The sequence below is a fragment of the Diplotaxodon limnothrissa genome, linkage group LG18 (genome assembly GCF_057381915.1).
Source record: "Diplotaxodon limnothrissa isolate DT_005_m linkage group LG18, D_limnothrissa_male_GT1.1, whole genome shotgun sequence".
Classification (NCBI taxonomy): domain Eukaryota; kingdom Metazoa; phylum Chordata; class Actinopteri; order Cichliformes; family Cichlidae; genus Diplotaxodon; species Diplotaxodon limnothrissa.
The window spans coordinates 21238703-21258091 of NC_140613.1; the positions used below are offsets into that span (position 1 = coordinate 21238703).

The 19389-nt window shown below is 43.5% G+C and overlaps 1 protein-coding gene across 1 annotated transcript in view; it reads left to right on the forward strand.

The window, feature by feature from the left end:
• The window catches only part of camsap2b (calmodulin regulated spectrin-associated protein family, member 2b), a 34585-nt gene extending 17457 nt beyond the window's left edge, over positions 1-17128 (forward strand). The window contains exons 5-21 of the mRNA XM_085377283.1: positions 5968-6106; positions 7070-7209; positions 8690-8780; positions 8866-8967; positions 9325-9394; positions 9502-9783; positions 10124-10835; positions 10938-11084; positions 11162-11390; positions 11586-11769; positions 11864-12557; positions 13153-13289; positions 13378-13592; positions 13680-13776; positions 14807-14922; positions 15026-15144; positions 15250-17128. Of these exons, the coding sequence (XP_085233409.1) occupies positions 5968-6106; positions 7070-7209; positions 8690-8780; positions 8866-8967; positions 9325-9394; positions 9502-9783; positions 10124-10835; positions 10938-11084; positions 11162-11390; positions 11586-11769; positions 11864-12557; positions 13153-13289; positions 13378-13592; positions 13680-13776; positions 14807-14922; positions 15026-15144; positions 15250-15546 (3771 nt within the window). The 3' untranslated portion in view covers positions 15547-17128. The remainder of the gene's footprint in view (positions 1-5967; positions 6107-7069; positions 7210-8689; positions 8781-8865; positions 8968-9324; positions 9395-9501; positions 9784-10123; positions 10836-10937; positions 11085-11161; positions 11391-11585; positions 11770-11863; positions 12558-13152; positions 13290-13377; positions 13593-13679; positions 13777-14806; positions 14923-15025; positions 15145-15249) is intronic.
• The last annotated feature ends 2261 nt before the right edge of the window (positions 17129-19389 follow it).

The window sequence follows — 19389 nt, forward strand, 5'->3', positions numbered from 1 at the left end:
TGCAAAAAAGAAAAGAAAATCTATTAAATCTAGAGATGGACCGAACCGATATTACGTATCGGTATCGGTCCGATACTGACGTAAATTACTGGATCGGATATCGGAGAGAAATAAAAAATGTCATCCGATCCATTAAATATCAAAAAAGCACCTCACAAAACTTGCACGTTGGAGCAGTGTACAAATACACACGGCTGTGTGTATTTGTAGCTTCGCTACCAAACCGGCATTTCATCTCCGATGAAGTTATCCCAGAGAGAAGTAAAGCAAGTGTGTAAGTTCATCTCTGAATGTTTGTAAAGCATTCCCGCGTTAAGCTTAACAACCGATATATGGAGCGACTGCCTCTTCTCTCCCCCTCCCTCTCCTGTTGCTACTTCAATCATGAAACTGCTTAATGATCAGCTGATCGGCTTTTCTGTCGCGAGTCCGTCTCTCTTCTTTGTTTTTGGCCCACTTTGCACCAGAAAGAGGAAACCAGCGGCTGAACAACAGCAGCACATTTAAGCTTGATAATCTGTTGTTAGAATTTATTTAATATTACTTTCTAGACCAGGATCTTTTTCTACGCAGCTGACGGCTGTAACTGTGCAGGGGCGGATCTAGCAAAGTTTAGCCAGGGGGACTGATAGGGCATGAACAGGGAAAAGGGGGCACAAAGACATACTTTTCTTTCTTATTCTCATTTAAAATGTCTAGCTTTTAATAAATAATTATCTTAATCTCACACCCAAAGTTTTAATCTTATGTAAAATATATAGAAGTCCATTACTGTATATAGTAACTGTTAAGTCTAATGTAACCTAGTAAGCTATACTACTTTTTCCTTTGGGAAGGTACCATCTGTGCAGTCTGCAGTTCTGTAGAAGAAAGATGTTGAATCTATTTAAATATTGTAGAAAAATAATTTATTTCTGTGCATTTTTTTTCCACACTGCATCAAATTAAAGTTGATTATGTCGATTAAGCATCATGAGGTGGAGGGTGGGGGGTGGTTCCCTATTTTTTTTTTTTTTTTTTTTTTTTTTTTTTTTTTGGGAGTTTGCAACCCTATTAGTTAGGTTGCTTAATATTTCTGCTAAGTACTCTTTCAAATACCAGAATAGGAAGGATGGAGCAGGTTTAAGTTTATTAGATTGATCAGTTTTGCTGAACTATGAAATATTTTGGGTGCAGTTCATTTTTTACATACAGGTATAACAGAATAGCTTTAGTGTTGTTGTTTATTTAAACTCAAGTATGAACTTATACAAAATGCAGCAAGATATTAAAAAAACAGTTTTATTGATTTAAAAACACTATATCGGATTCATATCGGTATTGACCGATATCCAAATTTATGGTATCTGTATCGGACTTAAAAAAGTGGTATTGTGCCATCTCTAATTAAATCTATTTTTGAATTCTTTCAATTACTTCTCATTTTATCACCAATCGCGTTCATATTATTGGATTTTAAACGTGTGGAGATACACACACACACACACACACACACACACACACACACACACACACACACACACACACACACACACACACACACACACACACACACACACACACATGCAGTCACATGCAGCTCAGTACACGGGGCTCTGTGAATCAGAGGAACAGATGAGCTCAGTCTCAGACCAGCTGCAGAGAAATGTTGGCAAGAGTTGCCACACTGCTGTTAAAGGAGACAAAGAAATGTGCGGGGAAGCCAACGAGAGAAAGGGTGACAGACACAGGGGTGGAAAAAAACAAGAGAGAGAAAAAGAGGGAGGAGGGATAATCAGAGATGGAGGAAAGGGAGAAATGACACCACAGTGAGAGACACTCAGGAACTTTGTCAGCTGTAGCAGAAGAGAGGCAGTGTCATCCTGCAGGCCTCGTAGTTATGCAACGCTTCGAGCCAGTCTACTGGCACAAACACACTGCAGTCAGATACCATCCTCTGCTGCTCACTTAACCGTGAAGCTACAGTGCGGTGCTTTGTCGGGCCTCGAGTTCTAAAACGGGCACAAGATGGCGAACGTTTAAAAATGGAAAAAAAGATTTTTATCTCACCAAGATGGAGTACAAACGGGGGAGGGGGGATCACTTGTGTCAGGTGGAAATGATTAGCTATACTCTAACTCAGAGAGGTAAACACTGATTGAATGGAGTGAAAGGACTAATTTCAGAGATGCAATTCAAGGAACATGCCTTTGTTTAGGATCTAGAATCTTCTCCAGGCCTGTGTGCCTCTGTGAGGAATGTTGGTCAGAGCCCAAAACTTAGAAATGGAAGTTGATGCTGACAGCAGAGAAAGTGTAGTGTCCTCTAAAGCTAGTGGGGTACATCATCTGGGAAACATGAATGTCTTTTTCCAGCAACCCACAGAACTGACAGATAGTTAGCCCAGGTAACAGACACAAAATGTTGATTTGACCTCTTTCATGCAGTGAATTAAAGGGGCATTCATACAGGAAGTGAGTAAGCTGCAGTGACAGGATGTTTAATACCTTAGGTTACCTAGGCAACCGGAGTATGGAATGTCCACCAGCAGCGAGTGAATCACTTCCTGAGTGGACACCTTAACTCTAAAACATGCTCACAGGTTAGTTCAGCAGCCCAACAGTAACAGTATCTTCTTATTAGATATTTGTTAGCGATTCACACAAATATGAACCTTTATAATGGCCGCACACGGAAAGTGAGGGCATCGTCAGAGTCGGCTGGATTCCTCCTCTGGGGAGCATGAATGTGCGGTGCACCCACAAAGTTACACTGCAGTTCACAGCTGAAAACACACAGTGTCGTGGATGAACCTGTTCGCAGGCAACAGGTCGTAAGTTTCCTGCACAGTGTCACTGTGAGTGTGTTTCCTCATATGGAGCAGAATTAACTGGCTCTTCAAAGAACTGCAGGACGTCACGAGTGGTTAAGTCAGTTAGACGAGAGCTTTTATCTGCTGTGGGAGTTTCTTGGCACGTTTTCTATTGCTTACTGTCTGTTTTGTGTTAATATAGTGACAGAGAGAGAGATCAGTGCCTATCTGCGATTGCGCTGTGGTAACACACGCGGGGTGTGTGACCTATCAAGGCTTTGCTAAAACAAGTTAGAACAAAGGAAGACTACAGCCTTTTTAAGGTTTTGAGAAATAGCTGGACGCTCAGTCAGTCAGCTGCTTTCCTCCATGCTCCATCACACAGCTCTGTCTTTGCAGTGTCAGAGAGATAGAAGTCTATTCACTTATTAGGATTTTTTTACATGTACACACACACTGTGCAAACACACACTCTCACACCAGAGGATGAGCACAAGACACTTCTCAGTGGGGCTTGTTTATTCTAGGATTGTGTGAAAAGTCGTTAACTATGGTCTTATGACCAAGCACTCAGCGTTTCTTTGTGTGGACTGAGACTTTAGGTCTTAATCGTATTATTGAGCAGAAAGTTAGAAAACACACAATGTTGGATCGTTACACAAGATTTAGGATCTTAGTTGCAAAAATTAGGTCATGTTTGTGGCTCTGTAAAGTATTTTTAGCTTTAGGTTTCGAGTGCTTATTAGTTTGCAGCTTGTGTCAATAACTTTTCAAAAGGCTGCATTAAGTTTAATGGAACAAACTGAGAAGACAGGCCAAGAAATGAGGGATTAGACTTTGGATGCAGATCTGACTTTGAAACAGGCTTGTGCACATTTAAACTACAATTAAGTGTAAAATAAAACTGCAAGTCCTGCCTGAGCACAAATGGACTGGGAAGATCAAATCTGCAGTTAGTCTGGGGACCATGAATGAATATGACAAACTCGCTGACTGTTTTTATTTTGCCCAATTAGTTATTCCCATTAGCTCTCTGTACATTGTGTTAATAACTCATTTGCAATTGAAAAGGAGCTGAAATTAGGCAATAAACATTATATCTAAATACTAAAAATATAAATCACCTTGAACCTAAACTACAGCCTTCTATCTCAAAACACGTTGCTGTGTAGTATTTGTGACTTTGTGTGGTCTCTTTATGTATGGTACACATTATGATTACATTTACTTATTATAAATAAACATCCTCACTGACATTAATCCAGTTACATTACTTAAAGACACAGTAGGCTTTTTGACTAAGAGGAATAATTGTTTATTTTGATGATTGTGATTTATTGGTAAGGTACACTGCTAAAAAAAAAAACACCTACAGTTGATTGAATGAATGAGAATTATGCAAAATTGGAACATAAGGCGCTTGAAGCCAGTCGTTTAAGAAATACTTGGCAGCGGGTTGGTTGAGCAATCTGACTCTTGTCACACCTATGAAACATAGACAGACCCAGACAGCTGTGACCTTATTGGCCAGTAGCTTCTCAGGGGTTGCTGATTGGTTCAAACCAACTTTGTTTGGTTACAGATGCTTAAATTAAACTAGCTTAAAGTTGTAATAATGCAGGTAAATAATACTTAAATTTTTTATTTGTATTAAATCACAAGAAATGGAGTGCAGCAAAAATAAGTGGTGTAAATAAAGTTCAGGGTCATATGTACCCATATGGAAAAGATGTATATAAATCTTATAAAGTTTGTATCTGTCTTGTGTGAAACTTCTATGAAAAGCACACAAGAGTGAAAACAGATATAAGATCCCTTGAAAAATTATATAATGAAACTTGTATGTTTTGGATACTTACTAAAACAATATATGAAAGTAATGAGAAAGTGGCCACTTTCATGAGTAAATCATAAGTTTTTACTATTTCTTTTCCATGTGGGTAAACATGGGCACCTATGGGTGTATGACACAACTAAACTTCTGCTTTAGCAGATGCATCCTGTGATTCTCACTGTGTGTTTTGATGCTGATTTCAAATGTGTGAAGAAAGTAACACATTTTAAGTATTATATAGCTTTTGTAGAGGTATTAAGATGGTGTTTGTTCATGAGTCCTAGCAGCTGTAGCATATTTTTCCCTGCTGTTGTTTGGGGAAACACCTAACACCTAACATTCTCTCCTGTTGTTGTCCGATCATCATCCACCATCAAGTCTCCTAGCAAATGGTACTGGAGATTAGTACCTGTAAGTCGACTCATACTTAGAAACACCTCTTCAACAAACCCGCCAACTTCCTCCTCTCCCAAAAATCCCCCCGTCCCTTCACATTCACCTCCCGACTTGCCTTGTCAGTCACTGCATGCGGCCCTGACCCTCGTCATGGTTTGGTCAGACACCCCCGACCCTTCAAACCCAACCATCGTTTTCACATCTTAGACAAAAATCATAGTGACCATTATGACCTGTCATTAGGGAGCTACACCTATACTACTGGGCTATGCATAGCTCTTATGAGCACATAAACATGAGATCTTCTACTGAGTAATTTTATTGAACATAATCGCTCTGTTGTATGTGATAATTATTTTGTCTTCATGGGCAAACTAAGAATACCGATGCCCTGAATGTGTATAATAATATGTAGTAAAGTTGTTGCTGTGGTTTTGATAGTCCCAGAGGGACATGAAGAAAACTTGCAGGGAGGAAGGATGCACTCACACACATTATCATTTAACTCTAAATCACACACATTGTCTGCTGCAGCACCAGAGCTTCAGACTGCCTCAGTGCCACTGAGTTCTCAGTAGATGTTGAAATGGTGCAAACCGTTCATTTGCTAGCATGCATGCAGGGAATTAACCACGCCTCACAACCAGTCGCAGAGAGCAGGGTTGTGAGGGTTATGAATATGCGTCCTTCTTACCATTTATAACATGATAAATCTTATTGAGGTGTGGCTTAACTGAATGTTTGTTTGCATGAAGATGTTAATCTGTATTATTTCAGGTGTGTGTGTGTGTTTGAAGATCCTCAAATTAACACTTCTACCTTACCCGTGTGTGTGACTGACTGGAGCATGGAGATGTGGTTGTATCGATAATCAGAGAGCCGGCTGTACACACCCACCGCGATGACACATGTAGCTGATGTCTCTGTGCCGTTGCCATGGTTTCAGGCTCGCTACAGGAAGGAGCATGCCCAGAGGAGCGCGCCGTCGCTCCCCCTGGTGGAAAACCTGCTGAAGGACAACACAGATGGCTGCGCCCTGACTGCGCTGCTGCACTTCTACTGCCCGCAGGCCATCAGACTGGAAGGTCTGCAACCATCCCCCTCTTCTGTTAACTATCCACACTTTCGTCTGTTAGCTTTATTACACACAAGACTGCAAGACTAAACTCAGTTCAAACACACATATTAAAGGACAGAATAGCGCACATCAAACTAACCACAGTGACTTTCAGTCAGAGCACAAAAAAGTCACTGTTCTCACTGCCAGTCTCTTACAATAGCTTAACAAAGAGTGTATTAATAATACTTGCATTGTGCATAAGCGAGTGTTATAAATGCAAAACCTAATCCTTATATTTCACAATATGCATTTGTTGATAGTGGTATAAATAGAGGGATAGAGGAAGAAAAAGGGTACTAGGATTCATGGAGAACAAAGCCGTGTTTCCTCTGAGCTTGCCCAGACTGTCGTTTTTGAAAATGCCCCGGATTGGAATGTGATTGGTCACGAGGGCTGTGTGAGGGAGAGGTGGAGCCGGCTGCTATTTCAAAGACAAACAACTCTGGTGTTCGACTGTAGTTCGCAGGAAGATCTCAGGCATGTGAACCAGATGTGAAAACAAGCTGTGCTTCGTTAAGGTTTCTTGTTGGCAGCTTGATTTACTCTACTGTCTTCACTTTTTTTTTTTAAAGTAAAGCGCAGAATGACATCACAGCAGAGAAACCAGCTGCCGTAGTCTTCCGTTGCCATGTCAGACCTCCTACACATACACGGGCCGTCCTTATAGTAACGTCAGGGGATAAAAATCCTGATGATTCATCTAGAAGCACTTGAAGAGGGTTTGAACGTTTTCGTCACAAATTATTTCAAGGAGCTTAAGTGATTCAAATGAGAGGCTTCTTATGACAAATGCAGGACAATTAAGAGTCATTTCCTCCTCCTCTAGTCTTTTTTTAAACATAAACTCTTATCGTGTCCTCGGCTTCCTGTGTGGCGCGTTACCCTTTCCTTGTGTCTCTGTGTTTGACCCCTCCCCTTTGCTGAACAGATATCTGCCTCAAGGAGACCATGTCCCTGGCTGACAGTCTGTACAACCTACAGCTGGTGCAGGAGTTTTGCAGGAACAACCTCAACCACTGCTGCCACTTCACCCTGGAGGACCTGCTCTACGCCCATGCTTCTATAAAGGTTGGTCAAACTGTATGTAGACAGTTCTGCTTTCACGGTGAAAGGAGATGGAGAAATGGTGAGACGTTTTTGGAGGGGGAAGAGCAAGAGTGGGAAATTACGCATGGGCAAAAATGAGTCACTCAAGGAAAAGTTTGAATGTGAGTAGGCTTGGCTCTTACAGGGATTGCTATTGTGTGTATGTTTCTGTGTGCGTGTCTATGTATGTATATGTTAGAGAGAGATAGATTACAACAGACTGTGTGTGCTGGTGCTTTCAGAGTGCAGTGTCTGTACTTTTGAGAGACTCCCTTCACTCCATCCCACTCCCTTCTCCAACAGAGGACAGATTCACATCTCTGCCCGCCTCTCTTGTTCTTCTCTCTTCATGTCTCTCTTGTTCTTGTGAAAAAACAAACAAACAAAAAAGACTTTTATAGACACAGAGCTCCTCCTTTCATGCTTATTTGGTTATGGTTAGGAGACCTACTTTAAGAGCACCCCTGTGCCATCCAAACACCAGTGCAGCAGTGGCAGTGTGGGTAAATAGTATGCAGAGAGTGTGGGAAGGAACATTAAGATTCAAGCCATGATCCGAGCACGCTGGGACTTTCCATTCCTCAAAAAAAATAAAACATCAGAAAGTTTTCGTATTTGCACACTGTTTTCCTTCATTTCTCATCCACTACATAAATTTTAGTGTGTGTGCATGTTGACTTTTTAGTGGTACAGTACTACAACAGTGGGGTGGATCACGAAGGCCAGCTAAAGGCTCTGGCACACTGCCCGTCCACCACAGACTCACTGCGCACAGAATCTTAACAAGTGTTTGTCTGCATGTGTCTGTTCATTTTCAGTACATTACTTTAAGTAAACACAGAGGAGTAGAGATCACAGCTTTCAGCTCTCGTTCTTTCCTTGTTAGAGGAGAAACGAAAGCAGCCCTCAGTACAGCAGGTAGTTCTGCAGATTTTTACCCAGGATGCCCTTCTTGACACAACCTCGGAGGGATTTGGGTCTCCTCTCGGGATCAATCTCAGGATCTTTTGCTTGTTAGATGAACGTGTAAACCATTACACTAAAGACTCACCTTGTTAGAGAAGAAATAAACTGACAAATTAGTTTTCTACAGATCATCATCTTTGCAGACCTCCTGAGCCTATCTGGTTATTACACTAACACATGCACAACTCGTGCTGCTTTCTGCATCCCTCCGTGCACATGTTAATTTAAACTCCAGATGGTGTTTTTTGGCAGTTTTCAAAAGGTGTATGGATTTGATATTAAGTAAATCAGACAGTCAAACATTTGAAAGTACATGCACACAAACCCCAGAGTGAGACAGGCTGCTGACTTGCTGTGACCTCATTAATCCATCCAGATGTTATCTGTTATGATTGGTAGCACCTTTACAGAGACACGGAGGGAGAAGTCAAGTGTTGTGCTCATTGTCATTTACTAATATCTCCAAATTAACCATTAAGCTGGTGTGGTCTTGCAGAGTAACTACCTGGTGTTTATGGCTGAGCTTTTCTGGTGGTTTGAAGTGGTTAAACCGTCATTTGTACAGCCCAGAATCTTCGACCCGAACGGTATAGTACAGCTTTACAACAATATTAGCACGCTGTTGGTAAATGATTGAAAAGCTGAATATTGACTGTATGTTTTTGTATGCAGCCTGTGAGCCTGTATCCTGTAGAAACATGGCTCCTGTGTCCAGTCCAGTCAAACAGAGCTATGCAGACAGACCTTTGAGCCCAGAGAAAATTCCTTCTGAAGGTAACGATCGATCATCTGCTGTGATATAGATGTTTTAGAGCATTTCTGATGATTCGTTATTCAGCAGTGTGGAAATAAGTGTGAAAAAGAGGCAAGAACATAAAACAAAAAAACAAAGAGCTTTATTTGACTCATACAATAAAATAATGTACTCTGAAAGTCACTGAGGGGCGTTAATACTAACCAGTGCATGGTTTTGTTTTGAATCAAGATGCCCTCTAGTGGCTGATTTGCAGCAGTAGAAACAATCTAAACATAGCACTGTAAAAGTAAACACTTACTGCGCACACAGTGTGTGTAAATATTTTCATACAGCCAATAAGTCTCTTAAACAAATATACTCTGCGTCTCTGACAGGTGTAATGAAGAGATCTACCTCCATGTCTTATGTTGATGGCTGTGTCGGGACTTGGCCCAAAGAAAAACAGTAAGTGCTTGAAATCCAACAGCCCTGCTAAACTGTGCCTTCTTTGGCTTAAGTGGACCTTTTTTTCCTTATTAAACTAACAATTCTTCTCCTTTCCTCTTCTTTAGGTCCTCCTCTCGAGGAATCTCCTTTGAAATTCCTCTGGATGGAGACCCAACCTTCCCGCTCGATGAGGCTCCCTCCCTGCGCGGCATGACGCGCTCAGCCAGCAGCGACGGCCTTGGGTTCAAAGTTCACTACGCGTCCCGAGGAGGCATGAAACGCCAGCTCTCCATGATGCCTGTCAGTGTAAACGGCCAGAGCAGACACATACCAGAGGAGGATGACGACTTCACCTCACACAAGCCTCTGGGACGGAACAACACATTCACAGTCAAGAGCCAAAGCAGGTACAGTATAGCGGGCTTGTTTTGATCCATAAGTAATGGCTCCTGCCAGCTTTAAATGATGTTAGGGATGCAAAAACTAATGTTTTTTAATTCGTTTTACACATGTAGGTGGTGATTGAATGTAATAAATGCTCTTTCTAGAAAACAATTTATTTGTAGCATGTTGACATGGTGACACCAGATGGATTGATGGATGGTAGCTGGATAGGTGATGGTTGAAAGTTGAGATATAAAGGGTATCCAACACTTTCTTTCTGATTCTCACTGAGCAGGAAGTTAAAAGATTCCTCTAACCTGCACTGTGACTGTAATCGGTTAATTTACGTGTCTCTGTTCTCAGGTATTCTAACGGGGTCCTGCCAGACAGAAACAGCCCCAGCCACGCTGGCCACATCAGCCCATCAACTCCCCCGAGCATTGAGGAGGCCTTGAAGATTATCCATGACACTGAAAGACCACACGCTAGCTTGGGGATGGGGGATGGAGATAATGCCTTCTTTCTCCATGGTGCAGAACCTTCAGACCTTCCAGGAGCCCAAGGTAGAGGAGATGACCTGAGTCCAGCGAAGGCGCGACTCAATGAGCGCGATCCTAACTCTGTATCCACTGATGAAGTCGACACAGGGATCCATGTGAGGACCGAAGACATCCACAGCTTGGATGAGGACTCGTCCTCGCTTAGAGACTATTCAGATATGGACCCAGACTGTGAGGCCATGACCCGGTCGTGTCCTCTGCCGGACAAGCTAGAAGGGGGAAGAAGCAAGGAAGGAGGACGCAAAGGGGTCGGTGGCCCTAACCCTGAGAGTGAACGGGGAGATGGAGTTGACAGAAACAGCCCCTGTCCCAGTTCAGCGCCCACGCTGCCCAGATCACACACAGTCAGCCCTGTCTCATCTTCCGGTGGTTCCGGAGGTGGCTTGGTGCGGATGACGAGCTTCGCGGAGCAGAAGATCAGAAAGCTGGAGGGAAGGAGCAGTGGAGGGACCACGCCAGAGAGTTCAGACCTCAATGTCCCCTATACGCACTCACCAAAAAACATTTCATCTCAGGTTTGTCATTCATTCTGAGCCACTCGCACAAATCTTTCTGGATTACACCTCAGGCTGAAATAGCAATGAATCAGTGTTGCTGATGTTTACATTTGGTTCCAGATCTCTACACCTCCTCTACCAATCACATCACCCTCTCCAGTATCTCCTTCACCCAGAGATCCCTCGCACCTCATCGCCTCAGAGATGATTCAGCTGAGGATGAAGCTGGAAGAGAAACGCAGAGCGATCGAAGCACAAAAGAAAAAGGTAAACGGACTTAAAGAGATTCATAGCAACTTAGCATCACATATAAGTGTGTAAACATCACATGTCTCGCTCTTTAGGTGGAAGCTGCTTTCACGCGACATCGACAGAGAATGGGCAGAACGGCCTTCCTGAACGTAGTGAGGCGGAAGGGAGTGACAGCACCCCCCAGCTCCAGCTCAGGAGCAGAAACACCTCCGCCAGAGCCGCTCACTTCATCCAAGGACATCAGGCAGGGCAACATGGAGCGGGCCGAGAGGTGCAAGCCAGACGGGGCAGCTCCGAAATCTCCATGTGAAGATGGTGGCGGTACGAAATCACAGCACAAGATGTTTGTTTTTTTTGGGGGTTTTTTAGTGAGTCTTTCAAATATTTTGATTAAATGTCTGTATTGTTCTGCAAGTTGCTAATGTTTCACTCTTCAGCCTGGATCTTAGGAAGCTGTCTGAATAGATTTATTTAGGTACATAATTCACGTCATTGCTCATGTTTGCGGTGACGCAGGTGTGACGCCAGGAGAAACCGATATTGCAGAATACACACGCTCGATTGAGAGGCTGAACACGTCGCTGAGCTTCCTGCAGACAGAGATGCAGCGTTTGGCCCAGCAGCAGGAGAAGATCATGGCCATGAGACAGCAGCAGCAACAAGCCTGGGTCATCCCACCTCCTGCACCGTCTCCACACAGGTACCACCTAATCCAAACCACTTATTTGAATTGGTCACTTACCATCACCTTGCTACCATGTCACATGTATGTTGTGGGTATTTGCTCCACTCAGGCAGCTCCGTGAGTTGCGTAGCAGCAGTGTAACAGGCCGGGGATCAGGGAGAGGCTCGGTGGGTTCCTTATCGCCGATCCTGTCCTCCTCTGGTTCTCCACACGCACCCAATCGCTCCCCTGCCGGCATCAAACGACGACCGGCCTCCTTCCACGCCAGAACCCCTCGGACGCCGCGTCCAAATGATTTGAAGGTCACGCCCTTTAGCCGAATGCTCAACACACCCACTTCCGTGGACAGCCTGCCCAGACTGAGGCGTTTCACCCCCAGCCAAACACAGATCAGTTCTTTTGCTTACTTGGGCCACGATGAGGGTTCTGGGGAAAGCAAGCACGCACACACCAAGGACAACAAAGAAAACACTAACAACGAAAAGCAAGCCGTGGTAAAGGCGAGTGCTGACACGCCTCCTACTAAAGAAGCAGCCAAAGAAAAGGACGATGAGCGACGGGAGAAGAAGACTGAGTTGAAGGGAGAATCCAAACAATCGAAAACATCACAGGTGCTCTCTCAGCCGGTGTCGGAGATCCAAGGGACGACAGACAGCCGGGTCAGAGGAGACCCAGAGGATCGGAAAGACGTGGTGGAGGTGCCTCAGTCGAACCTGAAGCCTCCAGAGAGCCAAGGTCAGGAGATGGCAGGAGAGGGAGAAACAGGAGAAGACCAAAAGATGTGCTGTGGCTTCTTTTTCACGGTGAGTTTCAGCATCAAATTTTTTAGCTCAAAACAAACCTCCAGATTTTTGTTTTTTAGCTTTTACAAATGATGGTGATTTAAACATGGCCTAACATTTCTAACATCAGCATAACCGCTAGTCGAGATGTGTAAGTAGTACCTGCCATGAAACGGGGCTGTTCAGTATTCACCCCACATTTTTTACTCTCTTCCCTCAACTGTAATGGTAATTGGTGCACGGCTCACCAACTTCTCATTAATAACACAGACTGCATGCCCTGATGGTGAAGGAAGAGTTTCACACTGTGTGAGTCTGGAACAGCATGTGCGGTGATGAGCCTGTTGAGCCATGAGCTGATCAGAGACAATACACCACGGGCGAATGAGGGCCGAGAATAACGGGCCAGAACACAAACTCGCGTTAGTCCAGTACACTCTGATAATGTACCAACATCAGAGCTGCCATCCTTACAAAGAGTCAGTTTTCTTACCTTTGATCCTGAGTTTCACACTTGATTTGCACAAATTACACTTTCTTCACCCAGCTTTCATTTCTTGTGCTTATAATTGGAGGTCTGTTATACATCTGTGTGTTTCTGTCCATGAAACACCAGGATGATGTGAAAGGGGAAGAGGACATGGCGGCCAAGAAAGCAGCTCTGCTGGAGAAGAGGCTGCAGAGAGAGAAGGAAGCTCAGGAGAGGAAACAACAGCAGGAGCTGGACCAGGAGCAGAAGAGGGAAGCTGCACGGTCCGTCTGTCTTTCTGACTTTCTGCCTGTGTTCAGCGTCCAACTACAGTTTGCATTTACCTACTTGTCTCTTGGTTTCCTTCTTTAGGTTGAAAGCGGAGGAAGAACAGCAGAAGAAGGACGACGAGAGGGCGAGGAGGGAATACATCAAGAATGAGTATCTGAGGAGGAAGCAGCTCAAACTGATGGAGGACATGGACGAGGTCATCAAGCCTCGATCTGGAAGTCTCAAGAAAAAGCCGCGGCCCAAGTCCATCCACAGAGACGTCATGGAGTCGTCGACTCCTCCCGCGAGAGCAACAGGTGAGCAACGCGACAAACCCAGCGAGCAAACGCACCCGAACTTTGTGACGCGTGGTAAAACCGCACCTGTCTGCTGTCGTTGCGCAGGTGTGCGTCCTCGAGGCTTCTCGGTGTCCAGCGTTTCTCTGGCATCTCTCAATCTGGCCAACAATGACAGAGATGCAGATAACAGGAAGAATAACAGGTAAGGCGCAGCCTGTCTGCCTGACGATCACATTTTGGACCCAAAAAGATCCAGGAGAAGGAACGCAAACATCTATCAACACCTGTCCATGTCAATGAAACCAGCCCAGGAATAAAGAATAAAACTCTTAATTTCAAAAGCAGTTTATTACTTGGATTGTGGGTTCGTGTCCTCCCAATTGTGACCTTCCAGCTGTGATTTTAATTCGAGGAAATGTTTCTTTTTTTCGTTTCTCCCTGTGAGGATCTGCAGTCTGCATCTTGATTCTCTCTTGTCCCTCTCTTCTTTTCTCCCTCTGTTTTGCATGCTTCCCTCAGAGGCCACAAACTAGCTTCTGCCAATATCCCGTTTTATTTAAGCTCTCCCAAAGAAAGAAAGGGAAGGTTAGTAACCCTGCGACGAGGAGCGCCTCAGCAGAGCGAGTGCATTAAACTGAAGTAGATGTGATTCTGTGTTGATTTACTGTATAAACCTCATTTCATTGGCAAACGCATAAAAGCAGATGGATGTGTCGACACTGAATAGCTGCTTCTGCAATAAGTTTCCCGAGACTTGCGTGGCTGAGCTGTTTCCACCTTTCTTGTTTTTTTTTTCTTTTCCCATCTTCCCGTCCTGTGCAGTGCTGCTCTCAGGCTGTTGTTTGCTCTCTCCTCTCTGCTGGCTGCTCTCTGCTTCACCAGTGTATTTGCTCGTTCCTTCATAAGTACTTGAGCTCATCCCTCGCAGCACCTATAAAGACAGCACCGAGACTTTGCTTTTGCTTGGATGAACGTGCCGTTTCTGCCCCTCGCTGCTCCGTTTCATCTGACTATGACAGTACGATGATGTAATGCGGGACAACAGGCAGGGCTTGGAGATCTGTGTCACGGCGTCTGACCTTATTTTGCCACATCTGTGTGTGTGCATGTCTGTGTGTGTGTGTGCATTTTGTTGGCGTACGTGTCGGTAACGTGTCCACGCTCGTCTGTCGTCTTCGTGGTGGTTATGTTTGCGTGTGTCATTTGTTGGTTTGTGTTGCGATCACCTCCAGGCCAGACTCCGCGGAAGGCTTTTCTTCTTGTCCTTCGGCCGGCAGCCGTAACGGAGAGAAGGACTGGGAAAACGACTCCACCACCTCCTCCACCCCCTCCAACACTGAGTACACAGGTAGACACAGGAGTTTAGATAGTTTGTTTACATTTGCATAGCTGCTGAACAATGAAGGATTTTTTTTTGTCTGCAGTCTCACGCTTGTGCGTTGTTCCCACAGGACCTAAACTTTATAAGGAGCCCAGTGCCAAGTCCAACAAGCACATCATCCAGAACGCCCTGGCTCACTGCTGCCTGGCTGGCAAAGTCAATGAAGGGCAGAAAAACAAGATACTTGATGTATGTTTTGTATCTGTGTGTATAAATATATTTTTCCTGACTAAAAAGAGCGTAACAAACCGTAATGAGATGTTTTTTTGTTTTTCTTTTAATTTGCCACCATAGGAAATGGAGAAATCTGAAGCCAACAACTTCCTGGTGTTGTTTCGCGATGCCGGCTGCCAGTTCCGGTCCGTTTACACCTACTGCCCTGAAACCGAGGAGATCACCAAACTGGCCGGCATCGGCCCGAAAAATATTACAACAAAGATGATCGAAGCTCTGTACAAGTACAACTCCGATAGGAAGCAGTTCAGCAAGATCCCTGCCAAAACTATGTCCGCCAGCGTGGATGCCATTACCATCGCCAGCCATCTGTGGCAGACCAAGAAACAGGGCACGCCCAAAAAACACCCCAAGTAGTGCCCAGATTGGGTTGGGCAGCATCTGGATGTGCTCCGTCGGAGCAAAAACACAGGACTTTGCGGATTTTGCTCTTTTATTGACATTCCCACTTTTAGAAATCACAACTGGAATGTAAGAACACGGGTGGGCCTCAGATTTACTTTCACAAAATCAGAGCTGGCTGTAACCATTTGGACAGCTTCAAACGAGCCCCAAGTGTGTACTCGTCAGCACGTGCATCAATGTTCTCATGTGCCAAAACAAAGAGAGAGATGGAATAAAATATTAAGAGGCGAACCAATGCCTTATCTAGTTGAACCACTGAAGCACTGAATGTCACGCCTCTGAAAGAGGCCGTTTGGTTTCTCTGAGTTGATCATGTGTGGCCTTATGCTTGTTTTGTGTCAGACGAACACACCGTGAGTGTTAACGTTATTTTGTCACCGCCTGTTGCGGCACAGATGAGGGATCAGCTTACCCCCCCTCCGCCTCCCCATCTTTGATCAGAGGCATGTAATTTTTTTTGTTTCTTTGTTTTTTGTACACGTGACTGAAAAACTTCTAGACGGTTAAATTTAGTGTCTGTGTGTGTTCGAATGAGCGTGTGTGTGTGTGTATAGTGAAGTGCCATGAAGAGTGAGGGTTCAAAATACCTCAGCTGGTGATTGCACTTACTTTCCGAATAAAATGATGAGATTATCGAGCATGTGCAGTACCATCAAACTGTTCTGGAAAGCACCTGCAATAGGCTCTTAATTTATTTCAGTGCGATTTCGATGCTTTGAAGATGATTTTTAAAAAAAGGCGTCTTAGATTTTATTCAGAGAAACATAATATGCTGTACCTGTATAAGTTAAATTAGTTTGTATATAATGGCAGTTCCATTAAAGATGAACAAGTCAGCTTGTGGTAGCTTTTTGAGTAGCTTTTATAATTTATCACGTGCGTGTCGGTATGTTGTCGTTCGGGGGCCTTTTGTTGTGCTACAGATGCAAAAAGTGTGACCGCTCAGCAGCGTCGCTGACGAGACTATCGTGAGTATTAGATTAGACGGACATCCCACACTGTGTCATCAGTCTGTGCAATTTAAGAGTGATTTCGAATGCTCGCCGTTGACCATGTTGCATTTGGATCTAACAAACACTACAAATGTCACTTTAATGTGGATAAACTGTTAAAGAGCGTGATCGCCCTCGAGGTCGTCCACAGTTGTAAATAGCACTTGAGGACCCCGTCCACTGTTGTCGAGTCTAATCGAAGATGTTCCCTCTTCAGGACATGCTTATTACATTTCTTTTACGTTACTGTTACATTTTCTTTTTTAAAATCATACGTTCCTTCATTATGTGTTTACACTGTACAGATATATTTTGGCATATAGAAGTATTTTTTGTAACAACATTTAACTGATGGAAGTGTGTACTAATGGAAGCAGTGCAGATGTTGAAGGAAGTGTGCTGAATGCAAAGTGTAGCTGAGAGTGCGTAAAGTCTCACACAGGCTTTAGTGTGGTATTGTATAAAACCCAGCAAGTATACAGAGAAAACCATAGTATTTTTTTTTCCAACTCTGAACTCATTTTCTTTTCAATTAACAAACTATGCTCAACTGTTCATGGATCTCTTTTTTTTTTTTTTGTGGTTGTTATTGTTTTTTCTATTCCTTTGAGCTTTATTAAATGCCAGCTATCAATAATACGTATGGTGTCTCATTACATGTCTGTGTCATAAAATGTGCTTTTTTAAATAAACTATCTGTGCTTGTCTTTGTGACGACTTAAGTAAAGTAAGAGCTGTAAAAATGCTCTTGTCCACAGTGTGATAATGATGAAAGTGCTGTGGGTTCATATGTGTGTGAAGGCAGACTAGGAAGTATGTTTGGCAGTATAGCGCAGTTTGGGGTCATTTGAAAAAGAATGCACTGCTTTGAAAACAAAACAAAATCCATTGGCAGCCAATTGTTTTGCTCTAGTTTGTGCAAAGAATTCGGTAGTACTGGTGGACCCGCTAACTCTGGTACGCTTGGGCAAATCCCAATTCAGCTTCATTGTTCTGGGCTTTGAGCACAGGTCTCACTAAAGGATGTTGAGCCCTCAAAGCTAATGTTTCTGACATTTTGCTCAGAAACATGCACGACTAGTCTGCACGAAGTACTCATTCTAGTACTGCTGCGCTGTTGATGCCCTTATATGGCCCTGTCCACTCTCCCTGTGTGTAATGGTCCACCTCATGGTTTCTCCTGCATCTTTGAGGAGCTGAATAAGCTGCATTTATTATCTTAGCCAGCAGTAGCATGGAAACTATCAAAAAGCAAAAGTAGAGAAAAATCCTTCAGGATAGATAAAGAGAAAAGGAAATATCTGTGGCCAGCACCTGCAAATCCATTCTCTTTTTGGGGGATGTCTTGTTATAACTTTCATTTGCACCAAAGCAGGTGAAATTCACAATTCACAGCAGATTCATAATGGTTTATGCTTCCTAACTGGATAGATCGATATCTCTGAAGTATACCTGTCTTGATGCAGGGCCTTCCTGCAATATTTGGATGGACTTTGTATTTACAGCATGCAATAAAAGAAAGAAGAAGACCGACCAATCTTGCAGGACAAACAGGCCAACATACATTAAAGGTACAATACAGAGAATTAATAGTAATTATATACAGTAAAACGTGGAATCAGTCTTCTTCTTCTTCAACCTTTATGTTTGTGAACTTACCTGGAATCTGAATCAGTGAGGCTTTTTAACAGATAGACCTCAGAAAGTGAAAGTCAACAATATCAGATGTACTTTACCTTCCACCGGTTCCCCTAAGGTTCGTGTCTCCACTTTTATTTATTCTTTATACAAATGAGAGTCAGAACCTCGATCAGGACTGACATATAATCAAATTTGCAGACGACTCAGTGGTCATCTCTCTGCTTCATGATGCAGATCGTGACCCAGTTGTAGATGAATCTCAAGCATGGTGTGGACAGTCCCTTCTAAACATTTAATGTGTTTAAAATGAAGGAAATAGTTACTGATTTTAGATAAGTTGGAGAAGAGGTTGGAGCATATAGTTAAATTGTGTAGCAAAGTGGCAGGTACTGAAGCTAAATGATCCTGACCTCATGTACAGAGGGAGGGTGACCCTTAAGGCAGAAAGGATTTGGGGTGATGGCACACATCCTTTGTTTCAGAGTATCAGCTGTTATCTTCAGGGAGGAGGCATTTTTTCCCTCGGTGCAGAAAAAAATCGATTTAAATTCTCATTTGTTCCTACGACTATTACGTTTTTTAATTATGTGATTTGTGGTTTTTTGGCTTTATACTTTATGTGTGTTATTTATGCTGCTGACTACAAATCAAATGTCCCCCTCGGGGATAATAAAGCTTGTCTTGATCTTGAAAGCCATCTCAACCTGCACTGCATGTCATGCATGTTGCACAAACAGACCACCAGAGGACCTCAAACACATCATCTTAATGCAGATGCTGTTAATTTCCGCCTTAACTGAAGTAATTAATTTAATTAATAGATTGATTTCTTTTTTTAAAATTATTATCTTTTTTTATAGATAGATACGTCCCGTATACTAAAGGGGTCACACATGGTTTATTTATTCTTTTTCCTTTAAATATGTGTCTTTACGTTCAAGAAGGCAACAATAAAAAAGCCTCACTGTATGCACACCTTCCCTTCACAAAATGCCATTATCTCTATAATACACTGTTTAATGCTGCTGATTGTGTGAAGTTTGGCTGTTTGCTGGGTGGGTGGATGGATGGATGGATGGGTGGGTGGAGGCGGTGCCCCTGCAGGCAGCAGACAGGCAGGCAGGCTGGGCAACAAACAGACCGCAGAGAAACATCCAGCAAG